At 36.9% G+C, this 27,997-nt stretch overlaps 5 protein-coding genes across 5 annotated transcripts; 3 read left to right on the top strand and 2 right to left on the bottom strand.

Annotated features, from left to right (window-relative positions):
- Window positions 1-256: 256 nt before the first annotated feature.
- Window positions 257-2,125, bottom strand: LOC103325127 (gibberellin 2-beta-dioxygenase-like). Its single transcript, XM_008227263.2, has 3 exons — window positions 1,605-2,125; window positions 1,126-1,474; window positions 257-773 (listed from the first exon to the last, which is right to left on the bottom strand). The coding sequence occupies exons 1-3, from the start codon at window positions 2,009-2,011 to the stop codon at window positions 504-506; spliced, it is 1,026 nt and encodes a 341-aa protein (XP_008225485.1). The 5' UTR covers window positions 2,012-2,125; the 3' UTR covers window positions 257-503.
- An 11,891-nt stretch (window positions 2,126-14,016) lies between these two features.
- LOC103325126 (uncharacterized) lies at window positions 14,017-16,472 on the bottom strand. Its single transcript, XM_089048133.1, has 4 exons — window positions 15,439-16,472; window positions 14,752-14,871; window positions 14,491-14,574; window positions 14,017-14,398 (listed from the first exon to the last, which is right to left on the bottom strand). Exons 1-4 carry the CDS (start codon window positions 15,955-15,957, stop codon window positions 14,243-14,245), a joined length of 879 nt encoding a protein of 292 aa, XP_088904259.1. The 5' UTR covers window positions 15,958-16,472; the 3' UTR covers window positions 14,017-14,242.
- Window positions 16,473-16,800: 328 nt separating this feature from the next.
- LOC103325125 (uncharacterized) lies at window positions 16,801-18,193 on the top strand. The gene is made up of 4 exons (XM_008227261.2): window positions 16,801-17,160; window positions 17,304-17,450; window positions 17,547-17,624; window positions 17,726-18,193. Exons 1-4 carry the CDS (start codon window positions 16,855-16,857, stop codon window positions 17,945-17,947), a joined length of 753 nt encoding a protein of 250 aa, XP_008225483.2. The 5' UTR covers window positions 16,801-16,854; the 3' UTR covers window positions 17,948-18,193.
- Window positions 18,194-19,759: 1,566 nt separating this feature from the next.
- Window positions 19,760-22,265, top strand: LOC103325124 (transmembrane protein (DUF616)). Its single transcript, XM_008227259.2, has 4 exons — window positions 19,760-20,030; window positions 20,127-20,330; window positions 20,438-20,998; window positions 21,660-22,265. The coding sequence occupies exons 1-4, from the start codon at window positions 19,775-19,777 to the stop codon at window positions 22,028-22,030; spliced, it is 1,392 nt and encodes a 463-aa protein (XP_008225481.2). The 5' UTR covers window positions 19,760-19,774; the 3' UTR covers window positions 22,031-22,265.
- Window positions 22,266-22,557: 292 nt separating this feature from the next.
- LOC103325123 (uncharacterized) lies at window positions 22,558-23,860 on the top strand. Its single transcript, XM_008227258.3, has one exon. The coding sequence runs from the start codon at window positions 23,132-23,134 to the stop codon at window positions 23,588-23,590; it is 459 nt and encodes a 152-aa protein (XP_008225480.2). The 5' UTR covers window positions 22,558-23,131; the 3' UTR covers window positions 23,591-23,860.
- The last annotated feature ends 4,137 nt before the right edge of the window (window positions 23,861-27,997 follow it).

The following is a 27,997-nucleotide window of genomic DNA, read 5'->3' as shown; positions in this document are numbered from 1 at the left end:
CTTGACAATAGGATGTTTTTGACATGGTGGTGACAAACTAGCATTAAGGATAGAAGGTGATTTTTTTTTTTGGTCAAGATAGAAGTTTGATTATTAAAGATTATATATTTTTACATGGATCTCGAGACTCAACATCTTTACATATGTGGAAATGGATTATTCAGATTTAGAATACCTTTTTTATAAATCAAGACATACATGTAACACTACCAATTTCAGTTTATCTTAGGAAACTTGACAGAGTGCTTTCAACATAAAGACATGAAGATGACAAACTCGCATTGGCAGAAGGTGGTTCTTCTTGTTACATTGAAACAAAGAACAAAAGAAAAAGAAAGAAAGAAGAAACCAAGTCAAAAGAAAAGGGACCGAAGGAAAAATAAAAGAAAGAAGAAGATCGATAACAACCTCTATTTGTTTGCCTTCTATGGCAAACTGAGCAGCTAGAGTCGACTTTTTCAGAGCTATTCTGAGCTTTAAACAAAACCTAAAACATTTTTTTCCTAAAATTGGGAATTTGACATCATTGGCACAGATTTCTCGAACAGCCCTAGCCTATAATCAGCCAGCCTTGACTTGTACGCGGACTTTTTGTATTCACACCACGTGAACTCTTTGTACAAGCTTTCTTCTCCTTCTGCCATAAGTGACGGCAGAGGTGCTATCTTTTCACTCAAAGGTGGCCCTCCAAAGAAGATCATTGAAATCCTTGAACTTGTAGTGTCTGCCAAAACCCTATGCTTCACGCTCTTGAACCTCCCATTGCTCATCACCTGCATCAAAGCCACTTCCAAAATTAGTGAACTCATATTTTCCACACAAAAAACAGTACATAAAGGGCTCGTCACCTTCCATGTGTTTCTCTGTAAAATCACTTAAAGTGATTTTGGCATATCTAGAATCACTCCAAAACGCCCAAAAAATTTACCCCAAAAGAAAATGGCGTGCAAGAACAGAAGAGGAAGTGATGTTTTGTTGTGAGAGAGTGTTTGAAAGGAAGTAAAGAGGCAAAATGCAAGTTGGCTGCCTGAAGTTAGGATTTGACCTTATTACCCAAGCAGAACAAATAATATGTATAAAAAGAAGAGGTGAAGGAAAAAACAATAATTCCATTTATATTGGTACCTGCAAACAATCACCAACATTGATGAAAAAGGAGTTCTGATCAGGTGGGACAGAAACCCAAGTCCCATCCTTGAGACTGATTTGCAGGCCTGATGTGTTGTTTGATCTCAGGACAGAGATGATCTGTGGGTCTGTGTGCTCCCCAAACCCAATCAAGTTTCGTCCACTCAATGCCTGAAGCTCTGGACATGGCGGATAGTAGTTTAGCCTGAAGCAACAGTCGCTCTTATCCTCTCTTAGAAGATTGCTCAGCACATTCCTTGGCTCAATCCCCAGCCCATCAACCATCAATTCCAATACCTCGAAGGTCATCTTCTTCACCGCGCAGATAAAATCTAACACTGCATCACTGTAACACGAAATGAAAGCAAAACCAATGGAACAAAAGTTAGATTACTTTGTATGCGTCTTTGTTTTGTTTCTTTGTAAAACAGAGGATTAAAACAGAGTCCTCTGTTTTCCTGTTGAGAAAATTTTACCGGAAAATTTCTGGGTTTTCTTTGAAAATGGAGAGGGACTTGGGGGAGATGATATCAGGATTGGTGTTGAGAAGGATGTATTCAATCCAACCCACGTCACCGTTTGGGCCAATTCTCTTGCTTCCGTAGCCGAATGGATCGGCAGGGCCTGCCTTCTCTTTCTCTGACTGGGGTAAGTTAAAGAATTTGAGAGCTTGGGCTTCAAGCGTGGTCATGAAGTCCAATGGCACTCCATGGTTGACCAGCTTGAACAAGCCGTAGTCTTCACAGGCCTTGACTATGTGGTGTTTTGCTTCAGGGTCTGAGAGGTCCACGACTGGAATTCCAGTGAACAAGCTGGTGGGCTTGCATGCTTTGATCAGATCAGATAAATGGTCTAATGCAGCGGGTTGAGAAAGAACCACCATAGCTGGATGTTGCTGCACAAAGGGATGTTTGTGTTTGTTTCTAGAAAAGAGAGAGATGTGGGAAGAAGAAGAAGAAGAAGAGGGGTTCTTAAAAAAAAGGTTTGGTTTGGTGAGAATGTTGAGAGAGGGAGGAGGGTGATGGGTTTATATGGGGAAATGGCTTTGCTTATTATGCATGATGAGTATTGAGGGGCAGAGGCGTTAGGAACTATAAGGAGGAGCCATCTGGCTTTGTGTTGTGCGTCTGCTTGGTGTGGTGTGTTTATGCTATCGAGGGAGAGAAATTGATTTTCCCATTTCCAATTTCTGATTTCAGGAAACAGAAAACAGAAAATTATTAGGGAACACAAAACCTCTCTTTCATATATAATAATATTTACTACATAGAAAAGGACCATCAGCATTCACTTTTATAATAATTATATTTATATATGGCCTATATAATATATACTTGCATGAATTTTTATTTTGAGTCATGAAATAGATTCACTGTTCCATGAGAGAGGGGGATGATGCATATAATATGCACTTGCATGAATTAGTTTGAATTTCATTAGCCTTCGAAAATAGTATTTACTTATATATACCTTGTTCGGGGAAATTTCATTTACTTTCTTACATGAATTGTACTGGTAGATTCTATTTACTTGTGTTATAATATAAATAGTGATTTATTGATTGTATACTTTAAAAGTAAAAAATATCAACTACGTCGTCCACTTGTATTGTAACAGGCCTTGTTATATTGAAGGTTTTTATATTATGTTATAATCCTTTTGGGTCTCAAAGCAATTAATCATGTGATGGTGAGCGTCTGCTTACATAGACACATACATAATATAATTATTTGATGAAAAGAAAAGGTCTTGAGTTTGATACATTGGAGCGAGATTTGTGGCATGGGAACCTATTAGAGCATCTTCATCCCAAATGGCTAAGGCTAAAGCAAGGGCAAGGGCAAGGCAAGGGCTGCCTGCCACTATTCATGTGAATAGTGGCAGTCTTGCCATTTGTGGTTTCACCCCAAAAGGCTAAGGCTAAGGCAATTACTATTCACTTAAATTTATTTTTTATTTTTTTTATACTTAAACCATTGATTTTGATAAGCTTTTCAAATAAGATTTTCTATTCCCAAGTGTTAATATTTATCGTAAAATTCTCACCTAAAAATCAGATAATATTTTCGGATAAAATTTTGAAATTAAATTTGGTGTGGAAAGTGAATAATATTGGTAGGTATGTATAGAAAAAATTTCCATAATATTTTTTTAAAATTGTTTGATATTTTTTTCAATTTTTTTTAGCCAAAAATTGGACAACCGTTGGATTGTGCAAGATTTTTTGATCGGAGGCTCTAGGAGAAGCCACGTGGCTTGTAACCATTGGGCAATGTGGATTGGTGGGTCCAACAGTAAAAAATATTTGAAAATCAGCTGCTGACGTCAACAGCCCGCGGGTAACAACCCAGTCAATTTCGCCTATGGGCTTGCCTAGGCTGGTGGGTCCCATGCTTTGCCCGTGCTGGATTTCCTGCGCTTGAGTATGAAACTAGGCTTGGGGGGGCCTGTTGCCAGGGCAAAGCCCTAGCGCTGGAGATGCTCTTAGAAAAGAGATTCTGGAAGAATTATACCAAAAAGATTCTGTAAGAAGTTTGAAGTAACAACAACACTTCTTAATTTTCTTAACCCAAAAACAAAAAATTATAGAAAAAATAAACAATGCTTCTACTTATTTTCTCTTATCATAGTCTTCTAGCTTTTTAATGCTAGAACTTAAAATAATAAGGGCTCTTCACAAAAGGGCCCATTTCAATAGGCAATAATCGTATGAGTCATTATATAGTGAGGGCCTTATATATGGTCTTTAGGTGAAGTCATATTTCTTAACCATTGAATCAGACTAATCCATTTGATCTAACGGCTAACTAATTTGATTCAACAATTAAAAGATATGGTCTCACCTAAATGCCATAAATAAGAGAGCCAAGTCATCATTCCCAAGTTAGGAGACTGGTTAAGGTAAAGAGGAGCTAGCCTCAATTAACCAAATCTTTCGTTGTATTGCACCTAAATATGATGTGGACTTCCATATGTGAAAGTTTCCATTGCATTATATTAGTATTTTGGATGGGGAAGGCAAAAAGATGAAGGGAGAAACTTTGGTATATGATTGCTTAAATGTGGCATCTTAAAAGGGAAAGGAGAGCCCCATGTACTGCCTCCAACATAGATTTCCAATATTATTACTGCTAAACACTAATTAACTATGAGTTAAAACCCTACCCCTCTCTCTATTTTTTTTAAAAAAATAATAAAAATACTAATTAGTAGAGTGGTGGGGATGAGGTTTTTCAAGTGATAATGGGGAACTCATGAATTATTATTGGATGGGGCATTGGCAAGTGCCCAAAACATCCTAATGCTATCCCTGTGACATGCATATAATTAAAAAAATATTATGCATGAAAGGGACGTAATTTTTTTTTTCTTTTTTTTTCTTTGGGATGAAAGGGATATAGTTGACTTTAACAAATTGTTTTCTGCAAGGCGCTTTGCATATCTTACTATCATATCTGTAATTGTTTTCACATATATATAATATATATATATATAATCAAATTAATGTTTTATGATGGTAACACGTATCTTGGCTTGGTATTATAAATTGGATTCCAAACTGCCGAATAAGAGGTATATATATGCATGAATAATTGAAATATATATTGTCGTTGTTTTAGTTTTCACTTTTTCTTGTCCTATATTTCGCAAAATATGCCATGAATGACAAATGTCTCAAATGTTCGACATGAAAAAAAGGGGTCCGGTTCTGATTTTATATATTTGATATAGATTTTGTCAGATTTTCTGGAGTCCAATCGCATGACTTTCTTCAATACATCATACATGAAACTAATTAAACTCAGTTTCTTGATTGACAAATAATTGTATGTTTTTGTTTCTATTGTACAGGAAAAAAAGGAGGTGTGAGAGTAGATCGAACATCTAATGACGTGGGTACGTATAAATAATTGAGTTTGTGCCAACGAAGGTTGGTTAAGTTGGTAAGGATCATTCTCTTTACTATCAAGGCTTAGGTTTGAGTTTCGTTGCCGACAATCTCTTTTGATGAATAATCTATATAAAAATAAAAAAAATTAAAAAACTAAAACCTCCTGTATAAGTCCTTAAAAAAACCTTAATATACTTGATCTTGGAATAAGATAGCCTCCCATCGTCATAAACTTTTTGCCAACAGACAAATAATTGCGTTTGTTGATATCTCTCATTGGAAAATTATTGGGCATGCATCATTCATGTGTGAAATAATACATAAAGTTCTCTAGGGTAAACCACATATAATTGATCAGTTGAAATTAGAATGAACATTACACAAATAGTAAAGCCAATTTTGTAAGTAAGGATTAAACTTGGAAAAGAATGGTCCAGAAATTGTCACGTAGTATCACCAAAAACAAAGAATGGTCAAAATGATTGCTACGTATACATTCCAAAATTCTCAGGACAGATTTTCACTTATCCACTGACATAGTTGAACAAGGAAAAACTTCTTAACTTTAGCTGGCTGGCTCCAATATACTAAGTTGTCGACTTCATTATAGTTTGGAAAGTAAAAGTATAATTTAGATATAAGATCAATATTTGTTCAGAATAATCGACTAAAATTATTGTTAATATCACCCTTGCACATAGAAATTTGTGAATTTTAGTTTGATTCGGGTAATTTTTGTATGTTCCGGATACACACTTTCGATCTGGAAAGAAAAAACTATTAAGTTCTTTACGTACATATTGCCATATAAATACAAATGCATCTGGTTGGTCAAAGAACACAATAGACCCCTTTGAGTTAATGGAAGAAAAGCTATCGTACTACTGTTACAATCAAATATATTGAGGACAATGGAATAACTACAAACATAATTTAAGGGTCGTTTTAAATATGTTTCGTAATCGTAAAGGTTTTGATTGCAGCACTGATTTTCTTTGCTTGTGTAGGGAAAAGGATATTAGCGTGTGGAACAACACCTTTTACTGATTCATGGTCAAAGTCAAACTAAATTAAAGAAAAAGTAATGATCAAACTCCTTAATTTAGCCCTAGAAAAACCTGAAAATAGAGCTCCATATGTAAATTTTATCTAGAGTAGTAGGCTCCCATTCCCGTCATTCAGGAATCTTCTTTTTTATTTTTTCTGAAACAATAATGCAAGGCAGGAAATGACGTGTCATGAAGAAGGTGGAGGCATGAGACATAGAGATAGAGATTAAACTGCCTGCATTATGCGTGTGGTTTATACAGACTTTTTCAAGGACCGACTGACTTGGAAATAGACCTATCTCTCCAGTCTCTGCAGAGACTTTTTATCTGCATGAGAGAGTGGGTGGTGGAACAGTCAAGGTCCCTAGTCGGGGCAATGGACGTTAACTCTTGAGAAAACATATCGAAAAATAGTGTAGATGCAATTAACCTGATCAACTCTCACTCCTCACTGCCAAAAAATGAGAGAGAAAAAGAGCTCTGAACTACGAATCTAGACCGCATAGCCTGATCCAACTATGACAGTGCCCGTGGAGAAAAAGTTGGATTATCTACCCTTTGGTTTTCTATTTGTATCCAACTAGCCTTGGGACTTGGCTACAAAAATTAATTGTTAAATACTTACATTGTTAGACTACGAATTTAAACCGCATGTATAGCAATAACAAACACGATCATTACTGGTTAAAATTTAAGACATAGATAATGTTTTCCGTGAGTTTAAAATACAACTGAGATTGACAAGGCATTTGAACTCTTGAATTGTATGCTATAAGCTCTTTACTTTTCGAATGTGATTCCTCTTGGTTTCTTTTAGATATTGAATTGGTTTCATAGGGCATGTTTGACAGTTTGAGTATGACTGTGTGACATTGACAAGCCGCTGGAGTTCCAGCTGCCTATGGCCCCCCTACTAGATTCCCTCTTTAATTGGCAAAAAACCATAAGCCCATACGTCTCCTTTTCTGCAAGTGCTTTTCTAATACTTCTCTACCAAGCTAAAGCTTATAGCTATGGTACTGGCTAGGGCATATATCTATCAGCAGTACACGTGGTACTATTTCGAAGCTTGATGATAAAACATACTTAGTGTGCCACTGACACGTGGAGGACCAGGGTACGACTACGACTTGATTGTAGCTGTAATGGCCTCCAGCTTGGTCATCATCAGTCAGAGTCAGCATCTCTCGTTAACAACGTACACACATACATACACTCTCCTCCCATATATTCCTCTTATCTCTCCTTTCCGTCCGTCTCTTTGAGCTGTAAATCGACAATAATGGGATGGGAGAACCTATCTATACTTGTGCCAGCTTCTAATATGGCGCCCATGCTTTCCTCAGCTCCCACGCTTACAATGAAATACATATGGTCTCTATCTATTTATGTTAGTTTTCGTGCTACTCTACGTTATTATGTCAGAACAACGTTAGTTTAGTCATATATGTACGTGAGATGTAACATATTTATCTTTCTAACATTTACATTGGAAAGGTAATTAAAGTGGTATTACGATTAACAAGCATAATATCAAGGTTTCCTGAAAAATGTATTAAGAAAGGACTCAAATGTTGTTTTCGGCTAGTCAACTCAAAAAATCTCATACGTACGTCCTAACAAAGCAATGAATTTGACTTGCGGTGTCGTTCTCTTTAAAATGGCGAGTCATGAGCTCAAATCAGAACTCAGCACCCAAAACTGTATTTTTTTTTTAATTTGCCCCAACTCTTCCTCAATCGCCATCACTAGCTGTTCTATCATATCATGAGTAATAATTTCTTTTTCTTTATAGTGAAGGAGTAGTTACAACTTACAATGCCCACCACAAAATAAACAAAAACAAAATTAATTACAAAAACAAGGAATCAACCTAGATCTACCTCTAGGAAGACAAAATGGACAGAGTCTATCGATTATAACATATAATTTATAGTAAATTAATGGCTTAGAATATCCCTCCAAGCTTAGGCAATTCCCACGTAACAACGATATGCAAGCTTACAAAATAATATTTAATAAAAGGTTTATTCGAAGACTAATTGATGGTAGTGGTTGATGATATAACACATACACTTAAACTTAGAGGCTTAGAGGAAATGACCAAAAAGACTGAAGAACGACAGTCACAATGCCTATTTGTCAGAGATAGCATAAATATTTGTGGTAAATTGGTCATTAACTTCAACTAAGAGACTCCAAATTGTGATCGATAATTCTCACTGGAAAAGTATGAAATTAACGCAGAATATATACTAATTAATTGCCAAAATGTATGATTGATGTTGTCTCATAGATGGGGAAAAAATGGTGCACATAGCTTTGTGCCACTGCCAGATTCTTTAGTGATTTGGAATATTGCATGGTCAGTTGACACGTGGGAACTTGGAAGATCAAGGCGATTTTGGCATGGGAATCTTACAGTTCAATTTTATTACTCCACTTTCACCTATTGTACCATAGTAAAGTGTCAGAGCAAGTCACGGCAGATACGTGAATAGTGGTACGTACTCTTTTGCTTTTCCATTCATTGTTATGATAAATATAGGCAAACATTATTCATATAAGAGGAATTTATATGGAGTTTTGGTGTGGGAAGTAAAGAACATGGTTAGGTATTTATAATTAAAAAAAAATCTAAAATTTTGAATTTTTTTGGGTATTTAAATTGATCTCGGACGTTATTATAAATGGGAAGAAGTTGAGAGAGAGTAATAGAAAATACATGGCGTCCACACAATAATAATATTCGGACGTTCCGCATAGGAGAATTTATGAATGGGTATATATAATTCTTTTCTGTTTATACAAAATATATATTTTGGTAGTCAGATTCATTCATAAATAATGACTGAGTTTTTTTCTTTCCATTTTTGGTTGGAATCTAGATTTGTTTGTTGGGCTATTACCATAAATGGTATATATATATAGTTTCCTCTCTTAAATCTCTGATTTCTCCAAGTGTAGATCTGGATTTGTGACAGGTGTTAGAATCGTTGGAAGTAGAAGACATAACCACCCACTGAAGAAGAAAGAAAGATCTGCAATTGTGTACATTAAGTGCCTGGGAGTCTGGTAGAATATGATATAAGCTCTTTGTTTCAATACCTCGTCACCCTATTATTTAAAAAACCCTAACCCTTTTGCCCTGACATTTAGACAAAGGAGACGTAGAAGGGCTAAGGCCATCACGTGTATTGGAGCAACTGTTGGATTTTGATTGGGCATTTGGCCGCTGCACCTCAGGGCTGCTGAGGCTCGACCTCATGCTCCTTTAACATTTTGTTCAACCCAAAGCCTGTCATCAGGCCCTGAAACTGAGCTGATCAGCTAAACTTCTCAACAGTTATGTATTTTCCCACACATTCTGCAACACCAGACAGGGAAGGAAACCAACTCACTTCCTTGACTTGTCCTCTGCCTTCTGCATCATCAGATGCATTCGATTCTGAAACAACATGATTTTCTGATAGTGGTTAGTACTAGAACTACACAAGGCCTTCCCCCTTGGATCCTCTTACATTACACATGATATATATTAGACAAATATATCTTATATGTTTCTTGGTCAACAGACATGTATTTTATGTTACAGAAAACAAAATCCTAAATTAGTCAGACACAGTTCTGAAAATATACCAGTATAATCTCCACCAAGGAAAAAATTTAACATATATATGTATACATATGTACACGAGTATATTCAACATCCAAAAGAAAACTATATATAGGGATACTCTTATTGAGCCCATTCTGCATTGTATTTTAATGATCTGAATTGTCTATTATTTAGATATTCATTTAAAAATTATCCCTGTAAAAAATCATTTGAATCCAAACCATTTGATCACTCAATACAATGGTTATCTTTTTAATTTTTTGAAACCACCGTATTTGTTTATTTTGTGGGTCACTACGCCTTAATGGTTTCCGATTTGTCTAATTTTTTTGCAAATATAATCTATGAAGTATGAATGAAGACCTGTGAAATAGACAGTCAAATTATTGAAATGAAATTCATAGTGGACACCCCATAAGCAGAATTTGAAGAATCCCTCAATAGTTATTCCAATCAACTCTTGTGAAAATGCTATAATGAGGTTGTGGGATCCCACTATCCAATAAATATAATCTATGAAGTATTAATGAAGACTTGTTAAATAGACAGTCAAATCGTTGAAATGAAATTCATAGTGGACACCCCATAAGCAAAATTTGAAGAATCCCTCAATAGTTATTCCCATAAACTTTTGTGGAAAGGCAATAATGAGGGGGTTTGTGCGAGAGGTTCAATCCCACTACCCAATAAGAGAGAGAAAATATTGTACCTCAACCCCCTCACCAAAATCCCCCTCATTATAACATCTCTCTCCCCCAACTCTTGATCTTGTACTTACCATGAGCACAACTAGCTATTTTCTCCCGTTGTATAGCGGAGCCCATTTTTTGGTGAAAGAAAACATTGCCCATCCTATGCCTAAAGCCCACTCCACAAGTATATTATTAAACCACGTTTCTTCTTGTATTAATTTTTTTATTATTTAAAACATGCTTCTTCATCTTCTTTTTAATTTTTTATGTCAACGAGCATGTAAAAGACCCCAATGGCTTGCGATACAACTTAAGTTATGTCAGCCCTTCAACCTACCAAAATATTTGGACTTAGCACATTTTATCCAACTAACTCACAGTTTCATCCAATTAAATTCATGATTTTCAGGTTTGATTGTGCCTTGACTATTCTAATTGTCCACTCTACTTTTTTTTTTTTTTTTTTTTCTGTTGCTTAATATCACAAAACGTCTATAAGGTTTACGAAACTATCAGATTACATCCTTATTGTTTTTTTTTTTTTGTCATTCTTGGTCAAGGTTAGCATGTGTGCTCACAAATAGTCCCTGCCGTTAAGTTTTGTGAAAAACATCATTAGTTTGCTGATGTGACATATATATATATATATATCATAAAACATCCCTGAGGTTCATGCACCTATCACAAATGGTCCCTGCGAATTTTTTTTAAAATTTGTTTTCATTTAAAATTCATGAAATTTTGGTTTTCTTTTTTAAATTTTATGAATGTTAAATTATTTAAAAATATATATTGTATTTTAAATACAAGTGACACTATATTATTGGAAATGTGGGCTCTACATATATGCCACATCAATAAACTAATGGAGTTTTTTTTTTAAACACTTTAAAATTCAAGAAATTTAAAAATGAAAAAAAAACCAACATTTTATGAATTTTAAATTATTTTAATATATATATATATATTGTATTTTAAATACATGTGGTACTATACTATTGGAGATGTGGGCTCCACATATATGCTACATGAGCAAACTAAGAGAGGTTTTTTAAATTTAGAAAGGGTGTAGTGATATAAAGTTTTCATAAAATTTAAAAATGAAAAAACCTTTGTGCATAAAATTTTGGTTTTTCATTTCTAAATTTAAAAAACTCCCTTAGTTTGCTTATGTGACATATATGTGGAGCCCACATCTCCAATAATATAGTGCCACATGTATTTAAAATACAATATATTTTAAAATAATTTAAGAAAGGAAACCAAAATGTTATGAATTTTAAATAAAATATATATAAAAAAATTCGAATGGACCATTTGTGATAGGTGCATGAACTTTAGGGATGTTCTATAATATATATATGCGCTATGTTAGCAAACTAACAAAGTTTTTGACGGAACCTAATGGCAGGGATCATTTGTGAGCACACATACTAACCTTGAAGACCACGAATGACAAAAAAGGAAGAAGAAAAAAGGATGTAATATGATAGTTTTGTAAACCTTAGGGATGTTTTGTGATATTCAGTTTTTTTTTTTAAAAAAAAAAAAATAGCCGAAGCAATTCAATTATCAGGAAAGGGTTACAACGAGAATTGCTTTATATTTTAGAAAATATGCCATGGGAATCTTACTGTTCAATTTTATTAGGCAGAATATAAATTGGTATGGAACTTAAGTATTGTTGGACATAAATTTCAAAGTGACATGATCACTTACATTTCTAATAAATAAACTTGTGGTCTTAACATAATACACAATGACCTAAGCAATGCGTTTATACTTTAAATGGTTAAGAGCATTTATCTATATACTTGAGGTCCGAGGTTCAATTTCTCCTTTCCACAATATCACTCGCTTGTATTTAAAAAACTATTCACTTAGAATTTTTTTAATTGATATTCTACGAAGAAAACCTGCAGTTTTTTTTGTTTTGAATTGATTGAGTTATATTATGTGATCTGTAGAGATTATTATTATTTTTTTGTTTGGTCAAAGTAGAGAGATAAGTGGGACATACAAATATAAGATAAGACGATAGATGATAGGTTTAGGTATGAATAGCTATTTTCTGTTTATTTACGAATATCTTTTGGAGCAGTACGCACAGCAGTCTTGGGGCAGTACAAATAGTTCATAAATCTATGTATAATGATTGTGTTTTTTTTTTCCATTATTGGTTAGAATCTATATTGTTTGTTGGACTATTACCATAATGGTATTATTTTTAAAATAAAATAAACGTATTTTTCCCCCTTCGCTCTGACATTTATTTAAAAAGCCCAATCCCGTTGGTTTTGGATTGGGCATTTTGTTCAACCCAAAGCTGTCATCGATCAGGCCCTGAAACTCAGCTGATCAGCTAAGCTCCTAAATAGTTATGTCATCAGACCTTGACTTATCATCTGATGCATAACAGCATGATTTATGACAGTTGTTTGTGATTACTCCACTGGCCCTTCTCTCTCTCTCTTGCAACCTCTTACACACGATATATACATATAATACACAAATATCTTATATGTTTCTTGGTCGATTGAGGACATCAAAGACCTTATCAAAAATAAATCTGGTTTTTGATTCTCTTTTCTTAGTCGTCAAGTTAATGAGGTTGCACACCGACTAAATCGTTATGTTTTGTTTAGTGAAAATAGAGTTGAGTGGTTTGAGGAATCACCCGATTTTATCTTTGATATCTCACTTTTTTGTTATAATGATTCTTTTTAACAAACTAATAACGAGATGTAGAAGTAAATAAATAATCCATTCCTACCATTTAATCCTCTCACATTTTTACTTATTTTTTTATATTACAAGTTTTTCTGTATATGATAGGTTAGGTATAAATAGTTCTTTTCTGTTTACCTGCAAATATATCTTTTGGGACAGTACACAGCACAGCATTCTTGGAATTTGTATAAGATTCTTTCATAAATCTATATATAATGATTGCGTTTTTTTCCATATTTGGTTGGATTATTACCATAAATGGTCCCATCACGTTGGTTTTCTTCTTCAACATTTTGTTCAACGAAAGTTGTCAATGAGCAGACAGGGAGGAAAACCAACACACACACTTCATTGACTTGTCCTCTTCCTGCATCATCTGATGCATTTGATTCTTTCCGACAGTGGTTAGTGAATGCTATAACTACACAAGGCCTTCCCCCTTGGAACCTCTTACATTACACATGATAATATACATATAATAGACAAATATCTTATATGTTTCTTCGTCAACAGATGTATATTTTATGTTATGCATAATGCAGCTCATTCATAAACTCTTGATCTTGTATTTACCAAGGGCGCAACCAGCTATTTTCTCCCATGGATATAGCCCAACCCAGTTTTTAGCCCAACATTGTCAAATAAAGAAAGTAGACAATTTAGCCCATCTTTATTCCTAAAAAGCCCACTCCATGCAACGATCTCACGCTTGCATTAAACTATGGTTTATAACGCCTGATAACACTTTTACGTGACATTACATAATTGGATAGGGATAGGAAAACAATGTTATCCCTGTTGCATGTCCTCAAGGGTATGCAAAGGTTTGCCATGTAGCTTATGTCAACCATTCAACTTAAGGAGGCCAATTTACCACCCAACTACATACCAAGAAAATTTAAACCATAGCAAAATATTTGGACTTGCACATTCATTCCGTCATATGAAAGATAATTCCTTTGAACAATTCATTCTATTGTTCAGGGGGGGAAAAGAGTGAGTAACGAAATAATGGAGATCAATTGAATTGAGGTCTAGGCAATAGAGAAAACAAATTTAATGCATTTTGATCATCTCTCAATTAATAAAAAAAAGTACGAATATCAGGCCGTCTAATTGGTGGTGGCGCCTTTCATATCTTGGTCCGACCGCTGTGATGCTTACGCTTAGACCCATATGAAGGCGACGACATTGGATTTGGCAAACCCTCATTGTCAAGAGAGCCGATGAATGTTTCCCAGTATTCCTTGGCTTCTTTATTTTCTTCCAACATAGTATATATAATTGCCTGAAAATTTCAAAGTAACAATGATGAGATTCTGATAGCTGTTTTTCTTTTTAATTAGTAGGTATAATAGCTTGCAAGAATGAATGAATGACCTTATATAGATGAACCCGACCATCCGATGGAAAAGCGTGGTCCTTGTTGAGACAAATCCATTTCAAAGCTTCTTGGTACTTCCCCTACACAAGCAGAAATACATTTGCATTTGCTTATATATATCCTAGCAAGAAATGTGAATTTCGAAGAAGAAAAAGCGTTGTCTTTGTTGATGACGTGCTACTATAAATCAAGGTCTTTCATACTGAATTCGGCTATATATTTTAGTGTGTTGTCTTTGTAACTGCAATTTGACAAACCTGGAAAATGAGAATTGCTACCAGTGCCATCTGCACATTGTATGCAGACTCCGTTTTTCCTCCCTTCACCATGTCATTGTATATATCTTGAAGTTGTCTCTGCTCTATCACCCTTTCCATCTTTGATCAGCCCTGCTGCTTGAATCTACAAGCAGTGCACTGAGTTAGCAGTAGGTACACTATATAAATTATAGCTAGGCTATGTGGATACGTACGTTCTTTAATCGATATTACAGAAAATGTAACGATAGTATATATGTCAGTACATTTTTGTTGGTGACAACGATATATCGAGAATCAAAGATATAAAGGTGAAATATCTGATATCTTAAATTTACCAATTCATTTTGCTTGCTACTTAAGTTAAATGGATGTGACCAATGTTTTGTTGGTGTTATTTATGGCACCTCCGCATAGATTTCTCATGAAATAAACAAACATACAAGGGTTCAAGAACGTTAATTCTTCAAAAGAAAGGTAATTGTTCTAGCTGTGTGGCTTGAGCTTGCCTGTGAGTAGACAAGCTCATAAGATTAATGCCAGGAAAGGCAATTTTAGTGCGCATTTTTATGTTATTAGACTCTAAAATAAACTAATGCAAACCTTTTAGTTCTATAATTGTAGTTGTTTACCCCAAATCTGACAGTACAAAATAATAACAGAGTGTGTATGGATGGAAGAGTATACCTTAAGATCTTCACAATCTTTTATGGAAGGCTCCGGAGGCGACTTGAGATTTTTAAAATTTGGGAGAATCGAGGTTTTAGATGAGGCAACGTTCTCATTCACCATCAACAAGGATTGTAACACGTCCTTGGCGCTTTTCGGATACAATATGTCTTGCTTTACAGAAGAACGACTTGTCTGATATGGGTCCCTAACACCTGCAATGGCTCTTGGGGTGAACTTGCAGTTGCAATTCATGATGCCAAGGACACAGGCCAAAACCACAGAGGCACCGCCTATGCCTCTCACAATTAACTTTTTATCATCTTTGTCATTTGTTGAAGGTGTTGAGGGCTTGTTAAGAGCAGAAATCACAGGGCTGAAGGCATGCCCTGACACGGCACGGTGTGTGGAACACAAGGAAGAAAGTGAAAGAGGAGAAGGGTTGTTGAAATTGGGAAGGAGCCTGGGCACCCTAGTCACTCTCATGGGGGAAGGCACACATAGAGCACCATATTGGAGACACAGTGCAGAATCCATGAAATAATTTGTGCTGTTTTGAGGGTTTAAAGTACTAGGTAGCAATTGTAGAGTTAATTAACAATACTAGTATTTATTTGGTCATAATCTGAAATGGCAAGGACTGAGCATGTCACGCCCCACGCACCGGACCCAGGGTATGACAGAATATGAGTATGAGGCATTTCAGGAGTGAAGTAAGGTATCACTTTGTTAGTCAAGGCAAGGCATCAACATCATGTCCTTTTGTAATACAGAATTTTTCTTTTGGCAAAAATGAGACCAACCGTACTTTGTCTAAGTACTTTGGCAAAAAACAAAATGTGTTACACATTCTTGAGGTGTGAGTAAGAATTTTTCAGAAAAAAAATAGTTCTCTATATGTAGACCAGGGTGACACAGAGAGATATAAGGAAATAGGGAGATCGAACAATAACTCTACAAGTAACATGCCATAATCCACCAGCAAACTGGAATCCGTACTTTGGCAAAAAACAAAATGTGCTACACATTCTTGAGGTGTGAGTAAGAATTTTCCAGAAAGAAACAACAGTATTAACTGCATTACATTGTGTCTCTCTAATCTTTTTGATACAATTCCCTATATGTAGACCAGGGCCTTAACCAGATACTGGCAAAAGGCTTTGCTTGGAAGATAAGAAATCCCAATAAAGCATTGGAATAAGTTATTGCTTCTCATCTAGGAGACGAATGAACTTCTCTGACAGCTTGCAAAATCCCACCTTGCAAGACTGAAATCAGAATGATTTCATATCTTTTCCCAAGTATCAATTACAGCTTTTCTAAATAACTTGCCAATCACACGGCACCATCCTTTTTCCTCACATATTTCACAAATTTATGGTAACAATACATAACATAATATAAACGAAAAATCTCACTAGAACAAACGTTAACATGGTGAATTTCTCCAAAAGTTTCAGTGTTAGAACTAAATATGGAGCGATGGCAACCGTGGTCTTTGCCAGCATTTATGTTGTAGGGGCTTACATATCTCGCGCCCGAAAAATGAGCAAAGAAGAGCATCAAGGCCCTCGACTTACAAGGTCCATGTCCATAGCAGTCCTCCATGGAGGGCAGCTTGCCTTGCAGAGATTGTTTGAATATCACGAAGCTCGAGCTGACAAATCTGCAGTGGAGATTGCTGAATGTGAGCTGAAGACTCACCTTGCAGAACAACACCCTGATTACAAGAAGCTGCAGGTTAGGCATCATCTCAGAATATAAATAGTCCACAATGGCATGATTAAATTTCAAGTTTATTAAAATGTTTTTTTTTTCTTCTCTTAATATCAAATTAAGATGCTTGAGTTTACTAGCTAGCTTTGTTTCTTTGCCTATGAAAGTCGGTTATTGGGAAGCTTGAAATGAGTGGGAAAGAAGCCCAAGCAGTTGAAATATTAAAGAAGGCAACAGCAAAGGCACGCAATGAAGGAAGAAACCATGAAGCATATGAATATGAGATGTTACTTGTAGAAATGCTTATATACAAGGTAAGTAGTTGTTACAACTATTTTTACTTACAACATTCCAATTCATAAAGAAAATTTTACCTTTCTTCTTTGGTTTTGATGGTTGATGTGCCGTAGGGAGATTTTAAGGAGGCGCTCGGCTGTGAATGCTTGAGACATGCTGAGATTTCGGATGCACGGCGTCCACTCTTCAAGGTATGAGAAGTTAACCTTGAACTTTTCTTGGCAACCAATCAAACCCAGATGAACTAACAATAAGTTAACATGATTATAATTTTGTATTTTCATGTTTTCAGGCTATCGTTCACATCATAGAGTGCAACAAGAATGAAGGGACAAAATATTGGAGAGAATTTAACGATCTAAAAGAAGAATTCCACTGTGCACCGAGTATAAAAGAAAGCATGGAAGAATGCCAACTCCATAAACTCAGTACAAATTTCAACGAGTTTGAGAAGGTCGTCCACATGCTCAAAAAGGACATAATAGAGGTACAAGCAAAAAGAAACAAGAAATAAGAGATGAGCTTTTAGCTATTGACTATTCCATGACTCAAAAAAGGAAGTTGGAAAAGAAAAATCACACTCGCAAAAATATAGTTCATAGGGAATTGATTCATGTTTGGTGTCGTAGTACTAAATAAGAATTCTATAGTGAGGATTTCATCTAAGACTCTTAGATGATGTACTATTTCGTAATCGTTGGATCAAATTCCTTACAAAATGACTCGAGTACTAAATCTAAAGTTCATTCTAGATCTCCAATGAACAGAGCATTACTTTTTCGGGTTTGAAAATCTTTATTATTTAGAAGTCCAAAGGCGAGCTCAACAACTAGTTCAAAAGACAAAGTATGGATAAGTTCTAGACATTATTGCTAAAGATAATTCCTTTAAAATCATGTCTCATAATATTCTCTCTTTTGATTTTCTCTGCCATAATCCTCCGTATCGATCACTAATAGCAGGTCTAAAGAATGATGTGTTGACAATAGTTGGGGGTTAGGGTATATTTTTTTTCCTTTTTTAATTAAGAGTAAATTGGGCTTTTGTTTGAAAAATGATATGTCAACTTTAAAGTCATTTAAATTAAATTTTAATAAGATGACATATTGAGGACAAATATCAAACAGATCATGACAGATAAAATCAGAACATAGAATCTAAGTCCATTCCAATGTACAACTACCTCAACAACATATATAGAACATGATCTTCAGGTCCAATATTCCCAAGGCAAAGACCAGGCCCTAAATGCGAGCCCAAAAACTAGTACAAACACATAAACAAAACTAAAATATGATTAGACAAGATCATGAAGGACCACAAATATTATTTTTTAAATTTAAAATAAAATAAAAAACAATGAAAAACATTTTTATCAGCTGCTATTGATAATTCGATAAATTAGTGTCCAAATCAGACCTGCCATTAGTGATCGATATGGAGGATCAAATCAACCCTACCTTGCAGGTCATCAAAGAAACTTGATTAGTATCTTTCTTAAAGCAAAAGGCACTTCTAATGTTTTTGTGTGATGATGATTATCCTTCATCATCTCCCTCCCAAGTCCTAAAGTCTCAGAAGTCCAATGATGCAGCATTGAAAATGGAGCTGTGCACTAAATTGGGAATGCAATCCCTTGTACATTACACATAATAATAGCTTTTGAAGTTAGGCCACTTCATTAATTTTCCCCTCCTAGGAAAATTTAATAGGACTTTAAAGTTAGGCCGCATTATTCTTAGTATGTGTAATGATATATTGCCACTTAATTCAAGGGTTAAGAGGACCCATTCCTTGTGAAACCAAGTACATTAAACCTTGGCAAAGCCAACGGATCCATAGCTCAATGGTGAGAGCATTTGTGAGTAGAGAGAGAAACTCTCATGCAACGGAGATAACATTTTTTGTTATCTCTGACAAATAATATAATGAGCATGTATGATAATTTTTTATATGTCATTGTATTATTAATAGTAAAATAATGTTAACCCCGTTATATATAAATTTTTTTGGCAGATGAATGATCTCATACTCGAATCCCAATGACATCAGCTTCCAAACTTTGAAAAAAAAAATTCTTACCAAAAGCAAAAGATTGTAACTGAAGCTCCCATACATCATCAAACTAGCTATTTCTTCGATCAGATCAACAAACTAGCTGCTTCTTTGACTTCTCTTCCAGGGGCAATTTGGGCAACTAGTTAGAAACTAGTTAACATGTGGTGTGGGGATTATCTTATGTTTTTTTTAATTTAATTAAATAATAATAAAGAATCTGCCAAAAAAGAAAGAACAATAGAATAATAGATAAATGAGGAATATAAATCAAGGCGATAAACTTATGAATTTTATGGGGAAAGCAACGTCCACTCCTCTGCTCTTTCAATCAAAGTTGGTCTGTTTCTCTCTGCTCTACCTCTTCACCTCTCTGTTTCTAGCTATCTACACCTCTCTCTCCCAAACCAAATGCCTCTTCAGATCCTCCCCTTTCGACCCAATTCAGGCCCCTCTCTTCTCCTACCCTGCAACCTATGGAGAGCACAAGTATGCAATCCCAACCCACCGTACCACTTGCTCGTCCCCTGTCTTTTTCTCAGGTACCCGCCATTTTTTGAGCTCATTTTTCTTCAATTTTGGCATTTGATTGTTTTGTTTGGAGATTTTTGCAAATGGGTTTTTGTTTTTGTGCTCAGATTATTGGATGGTCTTGAAGGAGATCCAAAATTTGTGTAAGAATTCTTCATGGTCTTCATCGGGTTTGAGGTATATGCAGGGCAAGGCTGAGACTTTTGCAGGAAATTTCAGTACCCAAGATAGAATTCCCTATTTTGTTCATTATAATGATAGCATTGAATTCCCTTGTGGGTTTTTGAAGAAATTTCCAATTAGTAATTCTGGTTAGTTTGGTACCCAAGCAAGTTCGATAAAGTCTCAATTTTTATCTCCTTGCTTTTTAAATTCAGCTACATTTATGACTAAGCCTGTTATTTTGTATGTAATTCAGATCGAACAGATATGGAAAACTGCGAAGGAGTTGTAGTGGTCTCTGCGATCTTCAATGACCATGATAAAATTCGACAGCCCCGAGGCCTCGGATCGAAAACCCTAGACAATGTATGTTTCTTTCTGTTTATAGATGATGTAACCCTCAAAGGACTTGTCTACCATAGATTAATTCCAAGCAAATCCAAAAACTATAAGATAGGAGCATGGAGGGTTGTCAAGGTTTCGAGCAAGGGATTGTATGAGAATCCAGCTATGAATGGTGTCATACCAAAATATTTAGTCCATAGGCTCTTCCCAAACTCAAAATTCAGCATTTGGATAGACGCAAAGTTGCAGCTGATGGTTGATCCATTGCTGCTGATTCATTCACTTGTTGTGTCTGAGAATGCAGACATGGCAATTTCAAAACATCCCTACTATATTCATACCATGGAAGAAGCAATGGCAACTGCAAGGTGGCAGAAATGGTGGGATGTTGATGGCTTGAAGAAGCAGATGGAGACTTATTGTGAGAATGGTTTGCTTCCCTGGAGTCCCAGCAAGCTCCCCTATCCCTCAGGTATACCAGTTGCAGATAAGTTATTAGATTTCAGATGTCACTTTCAACGTTTATGGTGTTGTTTTCTTTTGAAAGCATCCATCAGACGGTCATTTAATGATACAGCTATACTGCAACTGTACGCATACTTTAGGAACTATAACCTGTGATATCTGTACAAGAGGTAGGTGCCAATTTTACAGGATAGCCATCAAATTACTGGTTTTGGTGTTTGAGAATAAGCTATAATCTGGGAATATTTTATTTCTTGTGAGAGGAAATGTTGAAATTTCTTCTCTTTTGCTCCTTGTTACACCCAATCCATCTTGTACAAACGAAGATATTTGAAGAGGTAGGTGCACTTGGTGAAAGCTAATCTGTACAACGTGGTCCAGAAATAAAATAAAAAAATAGTGTGATCCAATGTGGTCCAAGCAAGCAACTTGCAAATCATGGCACGGTAACACAGTTCACAATGCATTGGGATGGGAGTTTCAAGGGCAGATTATATTACATTATGTCTTTGCCTACAGCAACTTGATAAATAAATTCATTGGGTCTTTGCGTATTTTCTTCTCTTGGGTTTACTTGAATTTTGCATGCACTGCATGCCGATCGACTAGATTATCTCTTTCCTTTTCTGGGTACAGGAGCTAATGACTTTGGTATTGGTATTTGGCAGATGTACCAGACAGTGCTCTAATTCTGAGAAGACATGGATTGAGGAGCAATCTATTCTCCTGCCTGCTGTTCAATGAGTTGGAGGCTTTTAACCCAAGAGACCAGTTGGCTTTTGCATACGTGAGAGATCTCATGAGCCCAAGGCTGAAGCTGAACATGTTTGAAGTGGAAGTCTTTGAGCAGATTGTTGTTGAATACAGGCACAACATAAAGCGCGGAGGTGGGGCCAGTGGCAGACAAGAGGCGGGGCCCAAAGGACCCAAAACCAAAAAGACCAAAAGGGCAGGCCCTGATTTGTTGTATGTTAATGGCAGCTGTTGCAGCAAGTGCCAGAAGTATCTTTTGGAGATGTGGGGTGAATCCGAGAGTTAATTTTTTTTGTCTCTAGTTTGCAAGCCTGCACGTTCCACAGAGGAGAAGGGGGAAAAGAGACAGAGAAAGAAGATAGAAAACAAAACAAAGCCTAATCAATGATTAAAGCCAACAAACAATAACAGGTGGGCAGCGCTTTGTTATTCTTTTGGTTGATGTTGACGGATTCTTAATTTAAGAGAAAGCATGCAATGGGGCGTCAAGAAAAATCTATGAAGTGCTAAAATTACAGGCATCCGTTGAGAAACTAGCTATTTATCTGCCTTTTTTTTACTGTGCATATCAACCCCAACTCTCAGCTTCCAATAAGTAGAGTTCAAGTTTGTTTGTTTGTTTTTTTTAAAGTATAAGCGATAGTCAAAACTACAGAGAGGGAAATTTTTCACACACACATCTATAATGCTATCAGAATTCGAACATGAGACTTGTGGTCTAAAAACCAAGTCTGGTTTTAAATTTGGAGGAGAAAATGGAGTTTTGATAGTTTTACCCTTTTGTTTATTTGTTGCCCTCTTTTTTTTTTTCTTCTTTTTTATTATGCTGAACTAATAATTGGATTGGAGGTTTGAGGCCATTACTCCCTTGTTTCAATTGATTGATTTAGTGACATTTTTGGAAGAAAATCAAATGTGCTCTTACTCTTATCTAAATTATACAACTAAAAAAGTGAGTGTCGTTATTGTTACATTTCACGTGGAAGATAATAAATTTCATCCAGATTAATCTCATCCCAAATTGTCCAAATTAAACAACTGGTGTTTCTAAATTATGCAAATCATTTATAGTGTGAGTATTGATTTGATTGAGTCAACATCCGAACAATTCACAGTATTTGATTGAGACTATTAGAAAATATAAAAAATAGATAGACCGTTAAAGAAAGAAAGTTGACTTCTATCAGAGAAAATAAAAATAAAAAAAAGAAATTTGACACTTCAAAAGGAAAAGAAAATTTATATTTCCCATGCATGCAAAAACCTCCTATTAACCAGAAACAGCAATAGTAATCGATCGATCTCCACCACTTCCATTTCCATTCCTAACTTTTCTATACAAACCCCCCCCCTCTCTCTCTCTCTCTCTCTCTCTGATTACACCCAAATGTCAGGCCAACAAATCGATAGCCACAAAGAAGACGCCGAGATCTATCACGGCGAAGCCCTATGCAAGCAGAAGTCCCACGAGCTGCTCGACAAAATGAGCCTGCCGCGTGCCCTCCTGCCCTTAGACGATGTCCTAGAGTTCGGTTACAACCACACCTCCGGATTCGTATGGCTCAAGCAGAAGAAGAAGAAAGAGCACCGGTTCCACGCCATTGGCAAAATGGTGTCGTACGACACGGAGGTGACGGGCTTCGTCGAAGAGCATCGGATGAGGAGGCTCTCTGGGGTCAAAAGTAAGGAGCTTTTGATTTGGGTCTCGATTTCGGATATCTACGTGGACCCGAATTCGAATCCGGATAAGATCACGTTCGCCAACGGCACCGGGATCTCAAGGTCGTTCCCTGTCACGGCCTTTGGGCTTGAAGAAGAAGAGAAGAATGCTGATGGGAAAAAATGAAAGGCTTTTCTCCTTTTGGTCGAAGAAAAAAAAATTAAAATATTGAATAACTTTAGTTTTTTGTTTTCAATTCATTTAATATGTGATTACTTTGTTACACTTTCATTTCATTTTCTTTATTATTTGTTTTGTATTGTATTGGTTGTTTTGGTGTTGAGCTAGGATGCCCTATGATGCAGAAGAAAAACAGAGAGGTGAGGCGGTCAATTGTTCTCTTTTTTGGATACAAAGGATATTGAAAAGAAGAATCAAACATAAGATTTCCGTGTATGATTAAATGCTTTCAACCACTCAATAACCGCTTGAGCTACAACCACTTTATATAAGTAGATTTTCTTTATATATCTTGATGAACAACTTTTTAAAATATAAAAGTTCTGTGAAAATTATGCTTGTGATAGTCAACAGTTGTTAATTGTTAAGGGTAAATTACTCAAATGGTCCTCAAACTTGTACTCGATTTATATTTTGGTCCCTTAATTAAATTATTAGTCCAAATAGTACATAAACTATATTTAAATCGACCATTTGATCCAACCGTTAGGTTCAGTCAATATTTCCGTTAAATATGAGGGCAAATTGGTCATTTCATCCACCAACACTCTCTCTCTTCTTCTTCTGGGTTTCTTCTTCTTTTGCTTCTAGGTTTCTTCTTCTTCTTCCTGGTTTCTTCTTCTTTTGCTTCTTTTTTTCCCACAATCCAGCTCCTTAGTTGACAAAGCACACTAAAAGGTGCATGAAATTCACAGAAAAATCCGCCAAACGAAATTAATAGTTCAGAAAGACAGGGAGGAAGGATATTCAGCTGTAACAAAAAGACAATCTAATAGTATTTACTGGGCATGACGAGCCCTGCCTTTTGTTGACCGGACGAAAGAGTTGTTGTAACACCCCGACTCCGTTTATTTTCCTATTTAATTTAATTAAGGGAAAATATTAAATTACTCCTGGGTTAAGGGTGATTTTGGTCACTTTCTTATTCGGAAAGATTTTGGGACCGTGAGTGGTGTGGCTGCGTAGGTGGTACTGAGACGAAACCGTAGACAGGTGGTAGGCCTGAATCGGAGATTTAACGAAGTTTTGGCGATCAAAACTTGTTCGGTGGCAGAACCGTAATTATTTCGAAGTAAGTTTGGGGTAAAAATCAGATTTTCACATTTACCCCTCACTTTCTCTCTCTTCCTCCCGCGTCTTCTTCTTCTCCTTGCGATTTTCCTCCTTCCCGTCACTGTTCACCGATCGGAAACCACCACACAGCCGCCACCTCCGACCACCCCGTCCGACGAGACCGGTCCGTTCGAACCGCAGACCTCTCCCTCTCTCTTCCCGGCCAAGACTCTGGGAACCGCGCAATCCGCGGAAAATGCGAAACGTGGCGGAATTGTTGGAACTTCCACCGCTCGATCTCTCTCCTCCACCACCATTTTTGACGGGTAAGGTGAGGTTTCTCATCCTTTTTATGTGTTCTAGCTGGCTGTGGGATAGGTTTTGATAGATTTGCAGGTTAATTCTCGAATTGGAAACCTAGGTTTTGGCCGGATTTCAATTTGAAATTCCGGCCACTTGCCGTCCGAATTGGACGTTGCCGTAGTTGAAAAAGTTGCTCCTTTCTTCGAGTAGTATCTAGGATTAGAAGGGTGAGCGTTGGTGTGGAGATTTTCCGTCGCCGGAAATTTCTCTACACACCCGCGCGCTGCCGGCGCGTGTGGCGGCGCGTGGGCAAGGTGGGTGAAGTTGTTTTTCGTCCTGTTGAGATCCTTAGGTTGTCACGAGTGCGTAGGATTTCGCGGATCTCAATTTGGATATCGTTTGACTATCGAACGGATTTCGCATATTGTGCATTATCCGGGTTCGATAAGTTCTGACCGTTGGATCGTTTCCAAATTGAAGTATGTTGATCTAGGAACTCTTAGAAACCTGTAGGAATTCGCGGATCGTGAATTGGAGCCCCGGATGCTCCGATTCAATAATGTGAAGTTTAGGAAAATCGCGATCACCGTGCGTTTGGGAAGCGAATTCCAATCAGTAACCGGACCTTAGGATGTTCCTTTGGACGTGAGCGCACCGGGAACTTGGGGATTTAAGTATTTCCTTTCGTGAATTTCCGTTTTGGAAGTACGTGCTGTTAATCAAGGATTTGTATCTTGGAATAGGTACTTGGTTGATCACTCGCAGAGGGGCCCTCACGGGGCCGGGCAGCTTGGGATTACTTGTGAGTGGACTTTGTTTTAAGCATATGCATGGTTTTTAATTATGAAAGTTTTGTGCATATCCTTTAAATGATGGTGACTTTGATTTAATAAGCCTTTGGCTGATGGATTTGAATATGTTTATATATCTTGGCTATATATTTTGAGTATAGACATATATATTTGAGTACGATGATTATGTTGATATGGATTTTGGGATGGCTATCTATATTGTCTATGTATAGAGTATGAGAGGTTGTTGTGGTGAGATTGTGGAAAGATAGGAGTTTGATGGATGGTTGTGAGATGTATGAGTATGGTAGGTGAGTACCATTCCCTAGTTACTAGGCTTCCCACACACGTCGTTGGCAGTGCCGGTGGGGTGGGAAGGCCATGAGATTACTGGGTCTCACACATGGCGTTGGCGATGCGGTGTGTGAGACACTTTCCATACGTGTCGTTGGCGTGCCGGCGTATGGGGAGAGTATGTATATTGCTTGAGTATCATCACACACGTCGTTGGCGTGCGGTGGGGTGATGATACTGTCTGCGCGCGTAGGACTTGTTATGAGATTTGTGAGCTACACGTGTCGTTGGCAGTGCCGGCGTGTGAGCTATGAAGTTCCGTCCCCCGGTTGGACTACTCATCCTGGACGCGAGTTAGTGTTCGGAAATCCTGCGTACCAGCTAACAATCCCGGTTGGATTGTCTCCCCGGTACATTAGTATGAAGAGGAGTATATATTATATTAGAGTCCTAGCTTTATATATGTATATTTATATATGGGTATTTACGGGTTGTTGAGAGTTGCATATATTTTGGGAAATGAGTTGTGAGTTTGAGTTGTGGAGATGTTTCGGACTTGGGATTTTTGTGTTTGAGTTTTGGTTTCTGAATTGTGAAACTGCATGCTAGAGCATTATTTTTACATGGTGGGGTTACTATGTTGATTTAAAGCGAAACTTTATTTCTGTCCACTCACATCTTTCTGTTTTGCGCCCCCAGTGAGTTGCTCCTGAAGGCATTCGAGCAAGTCACGAGCTCCGAACTTGTCGTCTGTTGATAGGGTCGGTATAAATTCTTTCTACTCCCCTGTTTGTTGTAAACAAATTCTGTAGACGCTCTGTTATTGCCCATGTTAGGCTATTACTTGAGGCCGGAGGCCATTTTGTGTTGGATTGTAGTATGTTAAAAGCATGCTGGCAGTTGGGTTGTTTATTGATGTAAATTATTGCAGGTTGTTTATTGTTGGTTTGGGCATTTTACAGGGGAGACTCTGCCAAATTTTTGGTAGGATGTCTTGGACTCTTAGTAAATGGGCCCGGCATCGATGTGATGTCGGCACCAAGACGGATCCGCCTCGGGTTGGGAAATTCGGCGGGTCTCGATTGTGGATTGAGTCGGATTGACATAGATCGAACAAAATCAAATGGATTTGGATCAGAGTTGATAGCGGAGGACACGTGCAACATGGAGAACCCAACGAAGCAGCGGTTTCGAGATGAGTATGAGGAGATTAAATCCTATCCCTTCAAAGTTTTCTTGTTCCACAAGCTCTATTAGAACCCATATGAATGGCACGGTGCACTCAAAGGCCCTACTGGAACCGACCTCGAGGGTGGGATTTATCATGTGCGGCTCCTGTTTCCGCAAGAATATCCATGGGGGAACCTTCATTCATCTTTTTGAGGGAAAATGGTTCCTTCAATATCAAAACCAAGGTAACATTAAATTGGGACCCATCAAGGAGGATGAGACATACTTTTCTTAATCTTATTAATTTAATGCACGAATGCCCAGATTTTGAATCGGATTCAGAGACTGAGTTTGATGAGCCAGGGTTGGAAGCACCTAGGTTCGAAGGGTTGAACAGGTTGAGTTCAAGCCTCGAGGACGACGCCCTAACCCATGAGCAGAGTCGTCATTGCAAAGCTTCAGATCAAGTCGGAGATGAGAACTTGGTGATGGCGACGACGATGAGCTGATGACTGGTGGTGGCGGTGGTTGTTGTGGAGGTTGTTGAGTATCATCGATGATTCATTTTTTGGTTAAGCTTTTCTGGGCCATCTTTTTCTTCTTCTTCTTCCGATTCTTCATTTTTTTTTCTTTCTAATTTTGTATTTATTTTCATCTTATTTTATTTGTTAATTATGAAAAGTCATATTTACCCTAAAATTTGGTTAAATCTAACGGAAAATTAGACGGTTGGATCAAATGG

This window comes from Prunus mume, linkage group LG3 (genome assembly GCF_029339155.1).
Source record: "Prunus mume cultivar Tortuosa linkage group LG3, ASM2933915v1, whole genome shotgun sequence".
Lineage (NCBI taxonomy): Eukaryota > Viridiplantae > Streptophyta > Magnoliopsida > Rosales > Rosaceae > Prunus > Prunus mume.
Note: the sequence above shows the minus strand (reverse complement) of the source record. Positions and strands in the feature narration are given on the sequence as shown.

What these genes read in the sequence shown, in the direction of transcription:
- LOC103325127 (XM_008227263.2), bottom strand. Translation starts at nt 2,011, where the DNA reads ATGGTGGTTCTTTCTCAACCCGCTGCATTAGACCATTTATCTGATCTG. An exon ending in GAAAACCCAGAAATTTTCCG is followed by an intron (nt 1,475 to 1,604) that starts GTAAAATTTTCT and finishes TTCGTGTTACAG; the next exon opens with TGATGCAGTGTTAGATTTTA. An exon ending in ATGTTGGTGATTGTTTGCAG is followed by an intron (nt 774 to 1,125) that starts GTACCAATATAA and finishes GCTTTGATGCAG; the next exon opens with GTGATGAGCAATGGGAGGTT.
- LOC103325124 (XM_008227259.2), top strand. Translation starts at nt 19,775, where the DNA reads ATGAATTTTATGGGGAAAGCAACGTCCACTCCTCTGCTCTTTCAATCA. An exon ending in ATTTCCAATTAGTAATTCTG is followed by an intron (nt 20,331 to 20,437) that starts GTTAGTTTGGTA and finishes TATGTAATTCAG; the next exon opens with ATCGAACAGATATGGAAAAC. An exon ending in CAAGCTCCCCTATCCCTCAG is followed by an intron (nt 20,999 to 21,659) that starts GTATACCAGTTG and finishes GGTATTTGGCAG; the next exon opens with ATGTACCAGACAGTGCTCTA.
- LOC103325125 (XM_008227261.2), top strand. Translation starts at nt 16,855, where the DNA reads ATGGTGAATTTCTCCAAAAGTTTCAGTGTTAGAACTAAATATGGAGCG. An exon ending in CTGATTACAAGAAGCTGCAG is followed by an intron (nt 17,161 to 17,303) that starts GTTAGGCATCAT and finishes TGCCTATGAAAG; the next exon opens with TCGGTTATTGGGAAGCTTGA. An exon ending in CACGGCGTCCACTCTTCAAG is followed by an intron (nt 17,625 to 17,725) that starts GTATGAGAAGTT and finishes TCATGTTTTCAG; the next exon opens with GCTATCGTTCACATCATAGA.
- LOC103325126 (XM_089048133.1), bottom strand. Translation starts at nt 15,957, where the DNA reads ATGGATTCTGCACTGTGTCTCCAATATGGTGCTCTATGTGTGCCTTCC. An exon ending in AAGATTGTGAAGATCTTAAG is followed by an intron (nt 14,872 to 15,438) that starts GTATACTCTTCC and finishes GGCTGATCAAAG; the next exon opens with ATGGAAAGGGTGATAGAGCA. An exon ending in TAGCAATTCTCATTTTCCAG is followed by an intron (nt 14,575 to 14,751) that starts GTTTGTCAAATT and finishes CTGCTTGTGTAG; the next exon opens with GGGAAGTACCAAGAAGCTTT.
- LOC103325123 (XM_008227258.3), top strand. Translation starts at nt 23,132, where the DNA reads ATGTCAGGCCAACAAATCGATAGCCACAAAGAAGACGCCGAGATCTAT.